The sequence below is a fragment of the Panicum virgatum genome, chromosome 7N, assembly GCF_016808335.1.
Source record: "Panicum virgatum strain AP13 chromosome 7N, P.virgatum_v5, whole genome shotgun sequence".
Classification (NCBI taxonomy): Eukaryota; Viridiplantae; Streptophyta; class Magnoliopsida; order Poales; family Poaceae; genus Panicum; species Panicum virgatum.
Window position 1 is genome coordinate 35,122,826 of NC_053151.1, and position 19,225 is coordinate 35,142,050.

The window sequence follows — 19,225 nt, forward strand, 5'->3', positions numbered from 1 at the left end:
GGAAGTATCAAACTCTCCCAAACACTAACCAAGTTAGGTATGCTTGTAGAGTAGAACAGATGGGAAACTCTGTTCCCCTTGCACCAGCCGCAGGAGGGACACCACGCTGGTTGACAGACGCCTTCCCACCACCGGCCAAGACCTCCGACGACTTAGGAGATCGACGCCGGAGCCAGCGGATCTAGGTCACCGGCCTGTCGCCCTCGAGTCGCCATAAGGTGGAGGCGTTGTTGAAGGGTTAGAGCATCTCCAAGAGTTTGCCATATTTTACTTGGCATATTTTGTGTTTTGTCAACTTCTAAAAAGATATGTCAAGTAAAAAAAAGCTTATCTCCAACAGTTTGGCATAATTCACTTGTCAAATCCAGATCTAACTTACATCAGGAACCCTGAGAGAGAAACAAAATTATATTTATGCACTTCCACCTCTTGAAAACTTAAATCAGGAGCTCTTCTTTGTTATTTATTTCTTTTTTCACCCTCCCACCTAACTAGAAACCATGATGCCAACCGTGCGCCGCGCGCGTATATTTACGCGCTGGAGGCTGGTTTTTCCCAAGTTACCAAAAATTGCTAAGTCTTTTGCCAAATTGTTGGAGGAGTATTTTTAACATTTTTACCAACAATCAAAAATGGCAACTCGATTTGCCAAATTCTTGGAGATGCTCTTAGTACACATGTTGATCTTATTTCCACAGCCTGCCCAGCAGGCCCTTGATCTATTCTATCTGTACAGAAAAAGTGGAGAGAAATGTTTTGACTTTCCATTCGTGGGCCTGGTATAGTGATGTTGGCACAGTAGGCCCAAATCCTGCTTGGGCTAAGAGTTCAATCCACGGACAAGCGACAGCAATGCTTGCTTGGGCTCTCAAAACAGTAGTTAGTAGATTAGTACGGGATGACTATATATCTCACACCCGGGCTATAATTCGCGGATCTATCGCCTAAAGTCAATTAACGGGCCGGCGGGACTAATTTCTGCCTAATAATAATTCCGTTGGCAGTAAGCAGCAAGAAGGTTTGATGTGCATACTTACGTATGCACATACCGATTTATAGTTTTTGAAAAGTATTAATTTTTTTTGAAAAGTACATACCGATTTATAGTACACATGGACACCTGCATGATGCAGCGGTAGCAGGCCGTTTTACTATGAAGCATTTATTTTTACTTTTATTTTGTTTTCGCTTTTCTTTCTTTTTGTTTTGTTATTTTCTTGCTTGTAGTTTTTATTTCCTTTCTTCTTTCCGTGTGCATGAACGCTGGTGATTGTCGGAGAACTATTTTTTTTTCTGCTTCTCTCTTCCTTTTCTTTTCCATTTCTTTCCTTGCAACTTTTATTTCTAATTTTAATCTTTTCCACCAATCCTATTATTTTATTTTTTATTGATCTTATTCCAAAGTGACAATACCATTTTTCTATCCTTTCCCTATAACCAAAATTTTTCTTACGTTATTTGTTTTCTCTCTTTTAACATATTTTTCTTCTATTTTCTTTTTCCCTTTTATCCTCAATTTCCTTCCTTATATTTTATGTTGACTTTTGAATTAGTTTTTTTATTTTTTATTCAAATGTTTTATATCCTAAATTATTCTGTGAGCCCATAAAATTGATTTTTAATTATATTTTTCTTATTTCTTAATTTTAATAGACAAATGTATATATCAGCACTACAACCCTTCGTGTATTAGTTAGTACTTACTGTATTTCTTTTCACAAGCATATTTAGTGCCTCGATCTATTCCAAATTTGCTATTACTCAGTATATTTTTTTTGAAAAAAAATTATTTATTTCTTTGTATTGTAGATTCATAAATTGGTGTGTGAAATGATTTGTTGACTAGCTTTGTTGGCTTTAAGTGTGAGTCATGACGTCGTGATTGTGTGAACATAAATCGGCAACTGCCAAACTTGAGGGCAACTAGCAATCTAGCAGATCTTTTGGTCAGGGGCGGTGTGCGTCCAGCAGCTGTCAATTATATTTGGACCGGCCGGTTAGAAATAAAACAAAAATTAGTTAATAATTATTGGACTAATAAGCTTGATTGTGATGGGCTACGAATAAATTTTAAAATAAAAAATAAGAGTCCAGCGGGACCGCACACCCTTCCGCTTGCCTCAAGTTCTCGTCAACACCCCACAGCCACACTTCTGAGTAAAGTTATTTAAGTCAAAATAAAGTTTCATTAGGATACATTTTTATTGTTTATTTTACCCTCCAGATGAATGATGATTATTAATCAGAAAACATTTTTAACTAAGATATAACTTCCTCGATTTATTTTTATCCATATTATGAGGTGAGCGTACTAATTTTATTTGAAGATACCTAATAGTAAGAATTATTATAACAAAACTATACTATTAATATTTCTCATTGTGAGAAGCTGCCTTAGTGCAGCTGACTCTAGCGGATCGGGGTTCAAATTCTAGTTCATCGTATTATTCTAGTTCATCGTATTTTCGTATTTGTTTTAAGTATTTGTAGAACTCTTTTTGGATGCTATAAACAAGTGCGACAATGGAAACAATAATGATGCAAAGAACAAAAAAACAATAGAATGTGGCAACTTTGTAGAAGCCTACTTTTATGAAACGAAGCTTAGCGAAATAAAACGGATCCTAAGACAGCTAGAAACACGGAGAAAAGCTGTAAGATAATAAGACATGAAAGGGGGAACGGAGAGAGAGAAACTAGACGCGACTTAAAACAAGGAGAGGGAGGGAAAAAAAAGGTGCAAGAAAAAGAGAGGAAAACTCCCATTCCCAGCTTCCTCTACAACCGAGAGCGAGCGAGCGAGCGAATCCAACCCAGCCCACCCATCCATTTCTCCCTTCCTCCCCATTCCCCTATTCCATTCCAATCCTTCCTCCGCACCCCGAACCCTCCCCCTCCGCTTCCCTAATCTGCGCGGGCACCTCGCCACCCTACCCCGATTGCTACCTCCACGTGGTGGGCGCCGCTCCGATCCGCCCGATCCGCGCTGCTCCTGGGGCTCCGGCGCGCGGCGGCGAGCGGCGGGGGCGGCGCAGGGATGGACTCCGAGGACGACATGCACGACGCGAACGACTCTGCCGACGATGACTTCTACAGCGGCGGGGAGGCCGGGCTCCCCGGCAGCGACGACGGGGACGCCGACTACGACTTCGCCGACCACGACTCCGACGACTCCGGGGAGCTCCTCTCCCACCGGCAGCAGGTGATCTCGGGCTCCCTTGGCGCGTGGCGTGTGTGGGAGCGGATCTGCCTCCGTGCGGGAAATGTGGGAATTGATGGGTCGTGAATCTAGGCGGTGGTTGATGAGATGACTGTCTAGGCGTTGCACGTGTAGGACATTGCCTTCGTAGTTTAGTATCGTAGACCGGGACGTGACGCACTGCCTCAGAGTGACCTCTGCATAGGCTGTTACCCCCTATACGAATGTACAGTGGTGATGCAAGACAGAGCCTGGGCAATCAATAGCACTTATGCGTAGCGAGTTATGCTGTTTGGTGCATAAAATACATGTCGGGCAATAGGCAAACACGTTAAGTCGACAATTAAATACATTCAATGAAAATTATGTACACCAAGTGGTGCTAGTGTAGAATTTTTGTGATTACGCATGAGCGATGGAAATTTGGAGGTGTAGTAATGCTAAGATTTATTTGCTTGTTGGACGCCAAATCAAATAGAGTATATGACCTGCAAATGACATGCAATCTGTGACAAATCTTAAACTTTTGATGCCCTACAAACAACCAACAGAAAAAATTTACTGTGCTTCTATGCCCAAATTTGTTGAAGTATTCAAGACTTAGAACTGGACAATGCAAAACAGTTTAGTAACCTGCTGTACCAAAAGAGCAGAATTGGTTGTTAGAAGCTCAATTCTAACTCTCATTGAGCTGAGAGGATGACAATGAACTTGGGGCAATTTTCTGGGTTTTCTTCATTCACAAACTCAAAGCCATGCCAACCCAAGGGGCTGGGGATACATACTTATAGGCAGCCAGGGCAGGCAGCCAAAGATTGCTGCAGCGAGGCAGCAGTCAAGCAAAAGATGCTAAGATGCTAGTCAAAAGAACTAAAGCTAGATGCTGTCCTAGCAAACTGACTGTCCTAGCAAACTGAAATATGCTAAAGGAATAGATGCTCTGGTCCTTGCAAGGACCCTATGCCTTATCCATCCAGCACAAAGACTTATCCATCATTCTCCCCCTAAGTCTTGTGCGTCGTCTTGTGGGAGGATTGGACCATCCCGGTCCTGGAGCAGAGCTCAAGGAACTTGATCCTCCCAAGGGGCTTGGTGAGCAGGTCTGCAAGCTGGTCCTTGGTGTTGATGTAGCTTGCCTTGATGCTCCCGTCCTCCAAGCAGCCTCGGATGAAGTGGTACCTCACCCGGATGTGCTTGCTCCGTTCATGGAAAACGGGGTTCTTCGCCAAGGCCAGGGCGGACTTACTGTCCACCCTGAGCTCCACCGCTCCAATGTCTCTGCCGAGTAGATCACCAAGCAGTCGAGCGAGCCAAAGCGCCTGAGTCGACGCGGTGGAGGCCGCTATGTACTCGGCCTCGCAACTGGACAAGGCCACCACCTGCTGCTTGACCGACTGCCAGCTAACAAGGCACTCGCCGAGGAAGAAGAGGATCCCGCTCGTGCTCTTGCTGGTGTCGATGTCACCGGCGTGGTCGCTGTCGCTGTACCCGACGAAGTGTGCCGCTCCAGGGCACCTCGGGTAGTGGAGACCGTGGTCGAGAGTCCCCGCAACATAGCGGATGGTCCTCTTCACGGCCTGTTGGTGCTCCGTCGTCGGTCGCTGCATGAACCGACTAACGTATCCGACGGAGAATGCCAAGTCCGGCCGTGTGTGGGCGAGGTAGCGGAGGCTCCCCACAAGGCGCCGGTACTGAGTAGCGTCCACCTCCTCTGTCGTGCTGTCACGGCTCAGTTTCAGCCTCTCCTCCATCGGAGTGAGAGCTGGGTTGCAGTCGGTGAGCCCGGCGAGCTCGACGACGCGCTTGGCGTAGGCGGTCTGTCGAAGTGTGATCCCGGAGTCGTCCTGGTGCACCTCGATCCCCAGGTAGAAGGAGAGAGGCCCCAGGTCGCTCATCTGAAAAGTGGCCTTCATCTCCTCCTTGAACGCCATCACCTCCTCATCCTTGGTGCCGGTGATCACCAAGTCGTCGACGTAGACACCCACCAGCAGGGCATTGCCTCCATTGCCCCGCCGGTAGATGGCCGCCTCGTGTGGGCTTTGCTCGAAGCCCATCCCCTTGAGCGTGGAGTCCAGCTTGGCGTTCCACGCCCTCGGGGCCTGCCGCAAGCCATAGAGGGCCTTGCGCAGACGTAGCACCTTACCTTCCTTGCCGGGGATCGCAAACCCCGGCGGTTGGTGCACGTAGACCTCCTCCTTCAAGTCGCTGTTGAGAAACGCCGATTTGACGTCCATGTGATGGACGCGCCAGCCCTCCTGGGCAGCCAGCGCAAGGAGAAGTCGCACGGACTCCATCCGTGCCACGGGAGCGAAGGCATCGTCGAAGTCGACTCCCTCCTGCTGCACGAAACCTCGTGCCACCAGGCGAGCCTTGTGCTTGACGACGGTGCCTGCCTCATCCCTCTTCAGCTTGAACACCCACTTAAGGGTGATCGCGCGGTGACCACGAGGGAGATCAGCAAGCTCCCAAGTGCGGTTCTTCTCAACCGCGTCCATCTCCGACTGCATCGCGGCACGCCATGCCGCGTGTCCCTCGGCCTCTGCGAAAGACCGAGGCTCGCCGTCGTCGCACGCGAGGTGCAACTGCGCCTCCAGGTCGTGAGGCACCAGTCCCGGCACCGACTGATCGCCGAGAAGGTCCTCCATCGTACGGTACTGCAGTGGTTCACCGTCGTGGTACGCGTCGATGCGCTCCTCGTCGTGAGAGAGCGGAGTAGCGAACTCCACCGGGCTGTGCTCAGCATGAACAGGTGCTGTAGTAGGCGTGCCCGGAGGAGTGGCTGCCGGTGCTGGAGTGCGTGGCGTCGCCGGCTGTGGTGGTGCAGCCGAGGAACTCGGCGCAGCCGGAGTCGTAGCTGAAGAGCGTGGTGCTGCCGGTGTGGTGGGCGCCGGAGTCGGTGGAGGCTCGGGGACCGGGGTAGGCACGCTCGGCGAAGAAGAGCTGCCTACTCCCCCGGCTCCCTCGAAGTGGACGTACTCGACGGTGAAGTCGTCGTGGAGCTTCCCACCAATGGAGATGCCTCCCGAGGGAGGCTGTGGCTCGTCGCTGTCGACGACCTTGAGGCGACCTATCGCCTCCTCGATCGTCATGGTGGAGAGGTCCAGCAGAGACTCGATCGAGCGAGCGGTCTGTCTGTACCTCTCGGGGATGCAGCGGAAGAGCTTCTCGACGGCTCTCTCCTCGTCGTAGGTGTCGTCGCCGAACTGCACCACCTTCTGCAGCAGAGTGTTGAGACGGAGGGCGAAGTCATCAACATCCTCACCTGGCTTGAAGGCCAGGTTCTCCCACTCCTTGCGAAGTGCCTGGAGAGTGGTCTTGCGGGCGCGGTCGCTGCCGATACGTGCCGCAGCGATGGAGTCCCAGGCCTCCTTGGCAGTTCGCTTCTTGGAAAGCGTGAACTGCATCTCGGGCGGGGCTGCTGCGATGAGAGCATCCAGCGCCCGTCGATCCTCATCGTAGTCAACGTCGCCGTATCGGACTGCCTCCCACATATGCCGCACCTGGAGCTTCACCTCCATGACTGCGGCCCACTCGACGTAGTTGGTCTTGGTGAGGGTGGGCCACCCACCACCGGGACCGACGTCCCTGACCACCGCCTGGAGGCCGTGGTAGCCGGGGGCGCCGCCGCGCGCACCCCAGCCAGGAGCGCCGCCACCGCCCTGCGTGCCGCCGCCAGGGGCGCCGCCTCCGCCGCCGGGCGCGCGGCCCCCTGGACCGTCACCGGGCGCGCCGTCTAGGCTGCCGCTGGGCGCGCGGGCCCCTGGACCGTCGCCGGGCGTGCCGCCGTCTAGGCCGCCGCCGGGCGCGCGGGCCCCTGGACCGCCGCCGGGCGCGCCGCCGTCCAGGCCGCTGCCGCCGGGGTGGACTGCTGCCCACCGCGCGGTCCGCTCCCGCGCTCTCTCTCTCTCCAACTCCTCAAGGTCCTCGTCGGCGGTGGCGTCGCCGGCGATGGAGCCGCTGAGGCTGCCGCGAAGGTCTCAACCTCGACCTCCGCCGCACGCGCTGCATCCTCCGCCGCCGCCTCTGCTTCCACCTCCGCCCTGGCCGCCGCCAGCTCCGCTGCAGCCAGCCTGGCCGCCATCTCCGCTGCAGCAGCGGCTTGTGCCGTCGCTCGCCTGCGCTCCTCTGCCGCGGCGAGCTCGGCATCTCGCTGACGCTGTGCGCTCGAGGCGACCGAGCGCTGAGACGGTGCGTCGGACATGGCGCGCCTCCAAGGGGCTGCTGCGTGGAGAAGACGCAACCTCAGACGTCTGCTCGGGTGAGGAAGGTGGAGTAGAGGGTGCAGCAGGTGCTGCTGCGCTAGCTGCCGCTGCTGCTGCGCTAGCTGCTGCTGCGCTAGCTGCTGCTTGGGAGGGAGAAGTGCAGGAGATGTCTAACCTACAGGAAAGTACGGCTCTGATACCAGATGTTAGAAGCTCAATTCTAACTCTCATTGAGCTGAGAGGATGACAATGAACTTGGGGCAATTTTCTGGGTTTTCTTCATTCACAAACTCAAAGCCATGCCAACCCAAGGGGCTGGGGATACATACTTATAGGCAGCCAGGGCAGGCAGCCAAAGATTGCTGCAGCGAGGCAGCAGTCAAGCAAAAGATGCTAAGATGCTAGTCAAAAGAACTAAATCTAGATGCTGTCCTAGCAAACTGACTGTCCTAGCAAACTGACTGTCCTTAGCAAACTGAAATATGCTAAAGGAATAGATGCTCTGGTCCTTGCAAGGACCCTATGCCTTATCCATCCAGCACAAAGACTTATCCATCATTGGTGCAGTTCCATTTAGTTCTGAAGAAAAATGTAACTGCCAAAGTTGATGGCACTGTAAATCTGCAATTAAATCTTAGTTCATTTATTTCTTTATTTTCCTTTTTATTCTGGCTTTGCATCTTGTTCTGCCAAATGTACAACAAGCATTTCTATTATGCTGGCACATCATCAATGTTACTCAGAGACCAGTGCCCCCCTTAATTTTCCATATTTGATTTCTGGATCCAAATCGTAGTCCTATATCCGTGTCTGTGTCCGAGTATAAATCTTGTGTCAGAAAACAACCTGTGTAAGCGGATATGAAACTGTGTACATTGTGACACCCTTATCCGTGTCAATGTAGCCCTGGTCCAATATCCTAGTTCTGCACAACTTTCAGTTTGATGATGTTCATTTATGGTATTTATTGTGTTTATGTACATGTATGTTCAATATCCTTTTGTTTGTTTATTTTGTGGCTTGTTTTGAATTTTATTTACAACTTTTTTATGTGAAAATGGAAATTGTTTACAGAAAACCAGAAAACTACAGGATTATTTTATGGTTGTTTAACATTGATATTGAACTACTGTAGCCATTACTTGTCAGTTACGATTTTTTGCGTTAACTGTTCGTAAGTCGTATATAGTCTTGAATATTTTTTAGCGGTGAGTTCCAAAGTTGACTAGCATTGCTTCTACTTGTTTTGGCATCTCCTTTCCAACATCCCTGTTCCCTACCAGTTTGCATTGACTTGGGGATGCTTTGGGAATAAAGAAAATAATTTGATAAGCTGCCATTCATTCTTCAAATCTACTTATGTTTTATGCTTCTGCCTTGGTGGTCATGTAACACATTGAAACAACAAATATATATATTGTAGAAGAAAATTTGACTATTAAGCATGTTTCAGTATAGGGATTTTTTTTATAGAAGCTAGCAGTCCAGAAACAATAAATATATCTTCTTAGGGAAGCACTGCCAGGCTGAACTTGAACTATATGTAAGGCGAACCAAGCACTTCAAGGAAGTCTTGAAGTGATTTGAGCATGACACTGGTAAAAAAATACATTGTTTTGCCAGCCTTGTAACAATGTGGACATCCATGTGATGTGTTAGATTTTTCTGGTAAATGGTAAGCATATTGATTTGATTTGTCTAACCACAATTTGTTGCCAAGAATTTCATTAGATTATTTTAAAGTTAACATTTGATTCTCTTTGTGATAACACGCTGATCTCTTTGCTAAAAACTTATTCTAGATCACTTGATCAGTTATTGTCATTTGGTGTTAGGTGTTCCTCATTGCAGTCATTTATTTTTGTGCCCCCAGCAAAATTACAGCATACTCAGTGAAGTTGATATCAAGCAGCGCCAAGAAGATGACATAAATAGGGTTTCAACTGTTCTTTCAATTTCTAAGTCAGAAGCATGTGTTCTTCTTCGCAACTATAACTGGTATAGTCCTCGCACATCATAAGATTGAAACTTACACTTTAAAACTGCTCCTTCTTCTGGTTCCTTGCAAAATCTTTCCATATGATAGCCTATTAAGGTTCAAGCTGTTGCATCTAAAGAGTTGATTTATCTACAGCTTATGCTAGGCTCATGTTTGTTCACTTAAGGATTAATCAATACTGCTTTATTCTGTTCATAGTGCATTTCAGTTTTATAGAATCAATTACCGCTTGCAGATGTGCTTCTTTATTGTTTCTTTCATATGGATTCAGAGGACAAGGTGCCGATCTGCCATTTTGCGTGTTGTTCTTTTAGCAACCTGATTCTAGTTCACCCCACAGGAGTGTTAGTAAGGTGCATGACGAATGGTTCGCCGATGAAGAGCGTGTTCGTAAGATTGTTGGCTTACCAGAGAAGCACATGGAACTGCCAAATGACAGAGAAGTACACCATGCCTCACTAATTTCAATTGTTCTTCTAGTTGGCTATGCACACTTTCTCTCTCTGAATAATAAATTAGTTCTTGGTTATTGATGTGGTTACTGTTGATTTTGTTGCAAGTATGCATGTTTTATGTTGAAGTAAATGCTTGAGCCGTGAATGTGTTTGTGCGTGGCTTAAGAATAGGTCCAAGTGCTTACGCGCTGGAGCACATTAAGAGGCAGTTGGTAGCATGCCAATGCATTAGTTTAGGTGCTAAACTAGTCGTGATCCTGTCCTTGCGGCTAGTGGCGCAGGGGACTCATGAGTCTTTGTGCTTATTTCCATACCAGCTTGTGCAGTCACTTTGAGTCAAATTGGTCGCTTTTAGTTAAGATGTTTGTGTCTTTGTGTGCTTCATCTTCATAGAGCTAGTAGTACAAAGGAATAGAGATTCACTTGGTGTAGTCCTGTTTGTAGCTCTTGTGTCTTATGTTTGTTCCATAGTTATTGGGATCGGAGCGGGCATAAAACCGGTGAGGCTGTCCATTCACGGTTTAATTGGTCTGACCAGTTGGACCGCTGGCTCAAAGTGGTGTAATATAATATATATTTATAATTAAACACAAGCAAACCTGTGGTCTGGTGGTGGGCTAGCTGCTTGCGAAGGCCCAGGACTGGGCTTTGAATCCCACCAGACGCTGTTTTTATTGAATTGGAGCAGTGCCCAGCTCTTTCCACGCGCCGAACTCCATGCTGCCAGCTCGTGTTCCGGTCTGTGCCGGTTTTCTATTGGTTCTTCCTTCAGTTTTCTTCCGGTTCTCATTAAAAACTGGCGGTTCAAACGGTTTTTCTCTGGTCTAGTTGCACACCCGATCTTTTAACCTGACCGGACCGGCGCAGGGTCTGGTTCCTGGTTTAACTGGTCGGACCGGCCGGTTCGGTCCGGTCCTAAGAACTGTGGTTTATTCATGTGTTTGTTGTGTTCAGAAGAAAACATTGAGTATTGAGAGCACTCAAGAAAACAGCTGTTCAAATCTTTTTTGTTTTGCTTTCAAGCTATGACATATAGAATTTTTTTGGCTCTTATTATATTTCTGTTTTAGAGATAGATCAGATTCTCACTAGAGATGAAGTCTTGGAAATAAAGTCCTCACTCCTCACTCCTAATTGAAACTTTGTAATCCTAGCACTAAAAGTAAAGGCTGTGGAGGTCTGGTGGAGATCAATACTCATCATTATATCCCAAGTTTTTACAATTTCTCTGTATAGGACTATATATGGGCACTCCTACTTGTACTGAGTATTGGCTGACAGAAAAAATGCATCTGTGTGTACATAAAGCGCATAAAATAGAAAAAGATATATTGTAGCCACTCATATTTTTCAATTTGTACTTCTATTGTTATGTGTAATAATTATATTTAGCAATTATTTATGTCAATAATGAATAATCATATAACTGTCTGTCCAATTGTTGGGGGAAAAAGTTGGTACTATACTTATGTGTTGCAGGTTTGCAATGCACATGCATCAGCACACAATTTCACATGTACCATAAATTTTGACAGCGTGTGCATCTGGTCATTTACTTGCCCATTCCCACTTAATCCCACTGAAACTTGGTTGTGACACTCAACACTTCTGAATGATGTTGAACTCCTTAATTGTTATGCATTTATTCTTATCATAACAGGTGACATGTGGAATATGTTTTGAAAGTTGCCCTCGTGGCATGATGAGTGCTGCCGCATGTGGTCATCCTTTCTGCAGTACATGTTGGAGAGGTTTGTCAATTTGGGATTAAATATTTATTTGTATACAAACGTTTGAATTTCTGCTCACGTGAATTGAATTTCACTTCATATCATATCAAACCATTGGTCAATGGCAATTGCTGTGCTTAGTGGTAGTTAATGATACCATATTTAGTAATTATATCTTTTGTCCTACTAATAGTTGTTGCTGGCATTACCATTTCTGCATCACTTTGCGAATGCCCTTAGGACTGATGTCAGGTTGCCTATAAAGTTTGTGAAAACTGGGAGCAGTTAATTTTAAGTGATTATCTTCAGTTACATATTTTCTTTTACCATTTGAAGTTACCACCTGTTGTTTTAACAAATTTGCCGAGATCACTAGGATCCAGTAGTTAAATGTCGTCAATGACATAGGTTTTCAGTCTAGGTGAATGGTGAAAGGCTAATTCATTGCAGTCTGACCTCAATGTGAGGTTTATTTTATTTGCTCCCTAGCATGCTGCAATTTAGCCTACCTTCCCATACTGCATTTGGATATAATATATTTGGAAAATGGATTGCTTGAGTAGATATACATATGATAAACTTTCTAGAGCAGAGAGGAAGTTTGCTTCTTTGGATCCAACAATGACAACAAAGCCATCTTGTCCCAAACAAGTTGAGGTAGGCTAGAGATGAAACCCAACAAGAGCCCCTAAAATAGAGTGTTTTAGTAAAACTAATAGACTTTGCATGCATCAATTTATATAAAGTCTCAGTATGGTGGGCTAGTGGCATAACTCTTTTTTAGGGCACTCACAAGGAGGGATAAGAGTCCGGAATGAAGTTATTCGGGAAAGGGTAGGGGTGGCACCAATTGAGGAGAAACTTACCCAACATCGGTTGAGATGGTTTGGACATGTCCAACGGAGGCCTCCGGAGGCGCCGGTTCGTAGTGGGGTGCTTAAGCGTGTCGATAAGGTAAAGAGGGGTAGAGGTAGACCTAAACTGACTTGGGACGAGTCAGTTAAGAGAGACCTTAAAGATTGGAATATCTCTGAGGAGGTAGCTTTGAATAGGAGCGCTTGGAGATTAGCTATCAACGTGCCTGAACCGTGACCTTGGTGTCTTGTGGGTTTCATCTCTAGCCTACCCCAACTCGCTTGGGATAAAAGGCTATGTTGTTGTTGTTGTTGTTGTTGTTGTTTTGTGGTGGTGTTCTGACATTTCATGGAATCAGTTTCGTGTAAAGAACTCTAACTTTAATTTTTTTTTTCTAGAACTAGGCCATCAATTAACATTTTGCTATTGACAGGTTACATTAGCACTGCTATAAATGATGGTCCAGGGTGTTTGATGTTGAGGTGTCCTGATCCATCCTGTGCTGCTGCTGTTGGACAAGATATGATAAATGCACTTGCTGATGACGATGATAAGGAAAAGTATGGGAGATATCTTCGCAGATCGTACATCGAAGATAACAGAAAGGTAAGTTAATATAATCTGGTGTGGAGATGTTGGCATCTACCATACTACCATTAACAATAAAAGGCAGTGCAGCTGATATTTGAATTCACTCATTTCTGTTGAAGATCTATTTTTTGAGGTTGTAAATAAACCTGTTTTTTTCATGTTCCCCTTTTTCCAAAAGAATGAAGCTGGCATTTCCCATGCATTTTAAATTGTGCACTGTGGACTATGTCAATTACTTAAAAATGATGTTGCTTGGTAGTTGGTATAAAACTTTCTTTGACTGCCATATCTAGGCAGCACTTGACACTTCTCATACCTTAAAATCATGCTGATTAAAGTTGACTGTGTGGAACAGACAAAATGGTGTCCTGCTCCTGGATGTGAATATGCAGTGGAATTCGTCATGGGCAGTGGCAGCTATGATGTCAATTGTAATTGTTCATATGGGTTTTGTTGGAACGTGAGTACTTGACTGATTTGTTTACTTGTATCGTAATCAGTAGGCCTTAAAGATTGTTTTTTCGCAGTGCACTGAGGAAGCTCATCGTCCAGTAGACTGTGCAACTGTTTCAAAGTGGATCCTCAAGAACAGTGCTGAATCTGAGAACATGAACTGGTATAGCAGGCACAAAGTACATTATGCTGATAGTTTGGTTATTCCCCTATCCCCTATCGGAACTAAAATTTTCTCCATGACTTGCACTGGCAATAATTCTCTCTTGCTCTCCCACGCACACCCCCAAATAGAACAGGTGTTGTTCCAAAGCAAGCCCCATGTACAGACAACTGAGCTCTGTACAATATTTGACCCAGCGTGTCATTGCATTACAGACTTTGGCTTCTTTGACTATTTAGAAAAAGTGATGCTCTACATCAAGGTGTTCAATGGTCCATGCATATAAAATGTAGCTTAGTTGATGTTCGAAAATCACCAGTCCACCATTTTCTGAAGTTGTAAAAAAATATGGCTGCGTGATGTTTCTTAAGATAGTTTCTTTTCTGTTAACCTTAGGTAAATCAAGTGCGAACTGTGTTGTTGACTTGCAAACTGTTTATTTATGATTTTCAGGATACTGGCTAATTCAAAGCCTTGTCCTAAATGCAAGCGACCTATTGAAAAAAATCAGGGATGCATGCACATCACATGTACTCCTCCATGCAAATTTGAGTTCTGCTGGTATGCAATTTTCTTCTTTATATTATACATTCTATCTTCTTAATATGCACAAATAAAAAATGATTTGCCCCATCATAATTGTAAAAGGGATAGAATTGGTGTAATGATGGATTGTATTAGCCTGAGCCTTGGGGCTGAATATATAGGAGTACATGACTTGGAGGGCAAGAAGCCTCTCCTACAGATCTGGTAGGATACGGATACAATCCTAATCTACCTAATATAGAGATATCTCTAATATACTCTAACATCCCCCCGCAGTCACAGCGGGAGCGTCGCAGACGGTGAGACTGGAGAGAAGTCGATAAACTGACATCCCCCCGCAATCACAACGGTCAGTACGCCGCAGATGCTGTGGCTGGAGTGGAAAACCACAAGGTTGCTCAAGCAGATGATAGCCCTTTGTGCCGATGTCGAGGTAGCCGAGGTGAGGACGAGTAGCCATGGTCGATGATGCCGTACGTAGAGTAGCCGTGGTCGACGTAGCTATGTCGAGGTTGCCGAAGACAAGGGAGCCGCACATGAAGCCGCGGGCGCACGAGGAGGCGCCATGGTGGTGGCGTAATGGAGAAGACGCCGGAGACGAAGATGGCGACGCGTCGAGGCAGTCGTAGAGGGAGCGATGCCGAAGTCGATGCAGTCAGGCCATCGGGCGACACATTCCAGAGTTTGCCAGGCTCGGGAACGCATCGAGGACGATGGGCACGCACCGGTGTTGCCAATACCGGACGTGCAAGGGAGGATGCACAACCAGACGCCGTCGCCGGGGGGACCAGCAGAGAAGGCCTCCATGGCGGTCGCAGGCGCAGAAGAAGGCGAGGTAGAAGATGCCAACGCCTGCTGTTGCTGGAGTAGACGAAGTAGTCGGGGACGAGATGACGATGCTGGCGACGTGGTTGTGCTAGACGAAGTGATGAGGGGAATCCAGACTTTCTAGCACAAGGCCGAGTGATCCGGATGACGCGGCGGCGGTGCTCGAAGGAGATGGCGAAGAACCCGTACAGCTTGACGAAGACCATGCGCGAGACGCGCAGCGATAAGTCAACGATGAGGTCGTGGACGTAGTCGGCGGCGTTGAGGATGCAACGGCGAAGGAGACCACGGGTGGCGCCGCGGCTGCCCGAAGAGGCGAAGCAGCGGCAGCCCTCCATACTCGGGGAAGAGGCGTGCAGTACGAGGACGGACGTCACGGGAGCTGGGTGGATCACGCACATCGGCTGATCAGACCGAGTAGCGTGAGGCGAGACGACGGTGGGCGAAGTCGGTGAAGGCGTCCCGATCGGTGAAGGCGACGACGAGCCGGCGAAGGTCGACGTGCGGACGAGGCGGCGATGTAGGCGGCGGCGCAAACGAGCGCCCCCTAGGGTGCCGGCCATCTCGCCATGCCGCAGGGTCGGAGAGGTAGAAGAGGCTGGTGAAGTCGATGCCGACGTCGAGGTAGAGGCGCGAAGTCGACGGGCGGTGGGCGACGCAATCCCGATCTCTGATCGGGTAAACCAAAAAGAGATACAGCAAGCAGCTTCTCTGGTAGTACCTCTGGGGTGCACGTAGCTGAAACCCTTATCCTCTCTTTCCTCTCTGCCCGCAGCCCACCATGGCCAAAGACCAAAGGCAGAGCACGAGTGAGAAAAGGAAAAACAGAGGCGAGGGAGCACTCGGACGAAGGCTGGCGTGGACGGAGCTCCTAGCCGGCGGCGGCGAGGATCGCGTCGGGATGGGCGGCGCCTGGGCTGGCCGTTAACAACAGGAGCCCACACGAGGCAGAGTCGGCGGGGCGGAGCCGCACCGAAGAGCCATCCTAGAGGATTCCGCCGGTCGAGCGGCGCGGATCCATCCCGCAAGGCAGAGGAGGCGGGGCGGAGCCGTCCCGGAGGAGTCCGCTAGTCGGGCGGCGCGGATCCCCCCCGCTAGGCAAAGGAGGCGGGGCGGAGCAGGGGCGTCGCCATGTAACCAGCCGACGACAAGGTGAACGCACCACGCCGAGGCCCCTGCTGCCACCACGGCAGCACGGGGTAGGACGCAGGTGCTGCATGAGCCCGCGGCTGCCACCATGGCAGCGCGGAACGGAGGTGTCGTCGACGATTTCCATGGCGGGTGATGAGGTACGACCGGATCTGCTGCTGCTTGACGCGATCTGGCGGCGGATTAAACTGATCCGCCGCGGAGAGGGGCGCTGCCCCCGGCGGAGGTCATGGGCGACCTCCCCGGGGGCGCGCTAGGAGGCCGTCGAGGGGGCGCTTTGGAGGTGCGCCGTGGAGGACGGCCGGCGGCGCGCGGAGGGCGGGGTGCGAGAGGGGCAGCGGAAGATTAGCCTAGGATCTCAAACCCTAATCTCGTGATACCATGTAAAAGGGATAGAATTGGTGTAATGATGGATTGTATTAGCCTGAGCCTTGGGGCTGAATATATAGGAGTACATGACTTGGAGGGCAAGAAGCCTCTCCTACAGATCTGGTAGGATACGGATACAATCCTAATCTACCTAATATAGAGATATCTCTAATATACTCTAACAACAATACAGGCTGTGTCTTGGTCCATGGTCGGAGCATGGAGAGAGGACTGGTGGATTTTATGCTTGTAACCGCTATGAGTCAGCAAGGCAAGAAGGAGCGGTAGGGATTCTGAGCTTCTGATCTAAGATGTCATCATGACCAGCAAATTCTAGGTCATCTACTAAATTTTCTCAAACCTTTTTGTTTTTTTTTCTTGTGGCTACAGTATGATGAATCTGAAAGGAGAAGAGAAATGGCAAAGAACTCCCTTGAGAGATATACTCATTATTATGAACGATGGGCAGCCAATCAATTGGTAAGTCGTTGAGTGTGATAGAAATAACCTGAACAAATGTTAGATCTCACATTAGCATGGAGTTCAGGCCAACAATTAATGCATGAGAAATTTCTGTTGGCTAGAAAATTCGTGGTTGCAAATAATGAAAAGGCATGCACAATAGTTTCTCTAGAAAAAAAGGTCAGCTCAGATGTGCATGTAGATGTCTGTTGACATATTGGTTCTTGTGTGCATAAACCCTTACAGATGAAGAAAAACTATTGGTTGACACTGCACTATTCATATCACTTCGTAGTGCTAGAACACCTTTTCTAGTTACTTATATAATATACTCTTCTCTAATGGTGCAGTCAAGGCAAAAAGCGTTGGGAGATCTTCAAAGTCTGCAGAATGACAAGGTATATGATGCATATATGACACTCACATTCTTTTTCTTCATTTTTTTATTTCCCTATTCACATGAAGTCGATGAAGGCATGTAGGGTTTGGATATAATAAATGTAATGCGTCCCTTTTCACTACCTTAAAAAATAAAGCTACCTCTGTTCACCTATTCAAAATTTCTAACACAGACTTGTCCAAATCCTTCAGCTTGAAAAGTTGAGTGACATACAAAGCCAACCTGAGTCACAGCTGAAGTTCATCATAGAGGCATGGTTACAGGTATTACTTCATTACTGCCTAGCCTAGTTTAGTTTCATCACAAGTCTTTGTTGCTCTCGCATGACTGCTTTGATTTCAATGTTCAGATTGTCGAATGTAGAAGGGTATTGAAGTGGACTTATGCCTATGGATTTTACCTGCCAGAGCACGAGCATGCCAAAAGACAGTTCTTCGAATATCTGCAAGGTTTTCAGCTTAGCTTACCATAAATAAACATGTTTAGACTGCTGTCACTAACTGATTTATTCTTGGTTTCTGTTTATTTAGGCGAGGCAGAATCGGGTTTGGAGCGGTTGCATCAATGTGCAGAGAAAGAACTTCAAGTATACCTTGAAGCCGAATCTCCCTCAAAAGATTTCAATGATTTCCGTACAAAGCTGGCTGGATTAACTAGGTATATATATCACTTCGTTTTATGCCATCTATGCTTGCTCTGATGACATGAAGAAAACTTCATTTTCTTTGCTGCTTCTGTTTTCCTTGAGGACTTTGGTCACCCCTAACTTTGAACAAATGACCACTTAGTTTGTTGATATAAATGTATTTAACATCTTCTTTTGTTTTACAGTGTGACTCGCAATTATTTTGAAAATCTTGTCCGGGCTTTGGAAACCGGATTAAATGATGTGGGTCCTTCCACTAGCCATGGCACATGCAGCAAAAGTGCAACTTCCAAGAGTCTTGGTGGTAAAAGTAAGAGTGGCAAGAACAGGGCATCGAGCACCAGCTTCAAATCTGGTGGCTCAAACAGAGGTTTGGATGACAGCAACATTTGGACATGTGATCAGTGCACATATGCAAACCCCAAATCAGCCAGAGCCTGCCAGGCCTGTGATCGCCAACATCGATAGCACTAGTCAGTCCTCATTTGAGTTTTGGACTATTCATTTGCAAACCCTCAGGTATTACTCCGCGATGCGCAACATACATGAAATTTAAGAGTTAACCTATATCTGGGGCCAGCGAGGATGTATCAGTAGGAGGATTGGGGACACAGTGAAGATTGAAGAAAGTAGATTTTCGTGTATCCTCGATTGTTTGTCGTCTGACAGCACCCGTGAAGCCTCAACTCATCATCCAGATCGATTTGTATATAAGTATATCCATATTTGTAACAATGTTTTGTTTTATGGAAGTAGAGGGGGGCCAGGAGGTGCCCGCCCCAAATGAACTGAATTGTTGTAGTGCTGTTGTAATGTAATAATGCTCTGACCAATTTAAAAGAAATTTAGTCTTGTTACGAGGGGACAATTGTCTTTGGCTTATGATTTCTGTTATTGTAGTAAGCTGTGACAGTTTCCTGTTTTTACGGGTCTACTCCCATCGATCAACACGGGACCAGTGAGTTCGGCTGCCCAGGCTCAGGCACCGATCCAGATTCACAGCAAATCCTTGATATATATATACCCTATTTTAAGTACCAAGGAAATATTTATCGTGCTTTAATTTAATTGTGAATCTGTGATCGTCAATGGCTAGCTGTAGCTTGGCACTGCTGAAGGATGGTGAGCAGTAATCAAAAGAATCCCATAAAATCGAGTAATCGAAAGGAATACCATAA

The 19,225-nt window shown here is 47.2% G+C and overlaps 1 protein-coding gene across 1 annotated transcript; it reads left to right on the forward strand.

Annotated features, from left to right (window-relative positions):
• The first annotated feature begins 2,744 nt into the window (after positions 1-2,744).
• LOC120683136 (probable E3 ubiquitin-protein ligase ARI8) lies at positions 2,745-18,922 on the forward strand. Its single transcript, XM_039965162.1, has 15 exons — positions 2,745-3,202; positions 9,275-9,399; positions 9,741-9,843; positions 11,516-11,606; positions 12,874-13,046; positions 13,387-13,491; positions 13,559-13,647; positions 14,101-14,208; positions 16,733-16,823; positions 16,930-17,019; positions 17,352-17,399; positions 17,593-17,664; positions 17,751-17,850; positions 17,932-18,058; positions 18,233-18,922. Exons 1-15 carry the CDS (start codon positions 3,038-3,040, stop codon positions 18,513-18,515), a joined length of 1,770 nt encoding a protein of 589 aa, XP_039821096.1. The 5' UTR covers positions 2,745-3,037; the 3' UTR covers positions 18,516-18,922.
• The last annotated feature ends 303 nt before the right edge of the window (positions 18,923-19,225 follow it).

What these genes read in the sequence shown, in the direction of transcription:
- LOC120683136 (XM_039965162.1), top strand. Translation starts at nt 3,038, where the DNA reads ATGGACTCCGAGGACGACATGCACGACGCGAACGACTCTGCCGACGAT. An exon ending in GATGGGCAGCCAATCAATTG is followed by an intron (nt 17,020 to 17,351) that starts GTAAGTCGTTGA and finishes CTAATGGTGCAG; the next exon opens with TCAAGGCAAAAAGCGTTGGG. An exon ending in AAGCTGGCTGGATTAACTAG is followed by an intron (nt 18,059 to 18,232) that starts GTATATATATCA and finishes TTTGTTTTACAG; the next exon opens with TGTGACTCGCAATTATTTTG.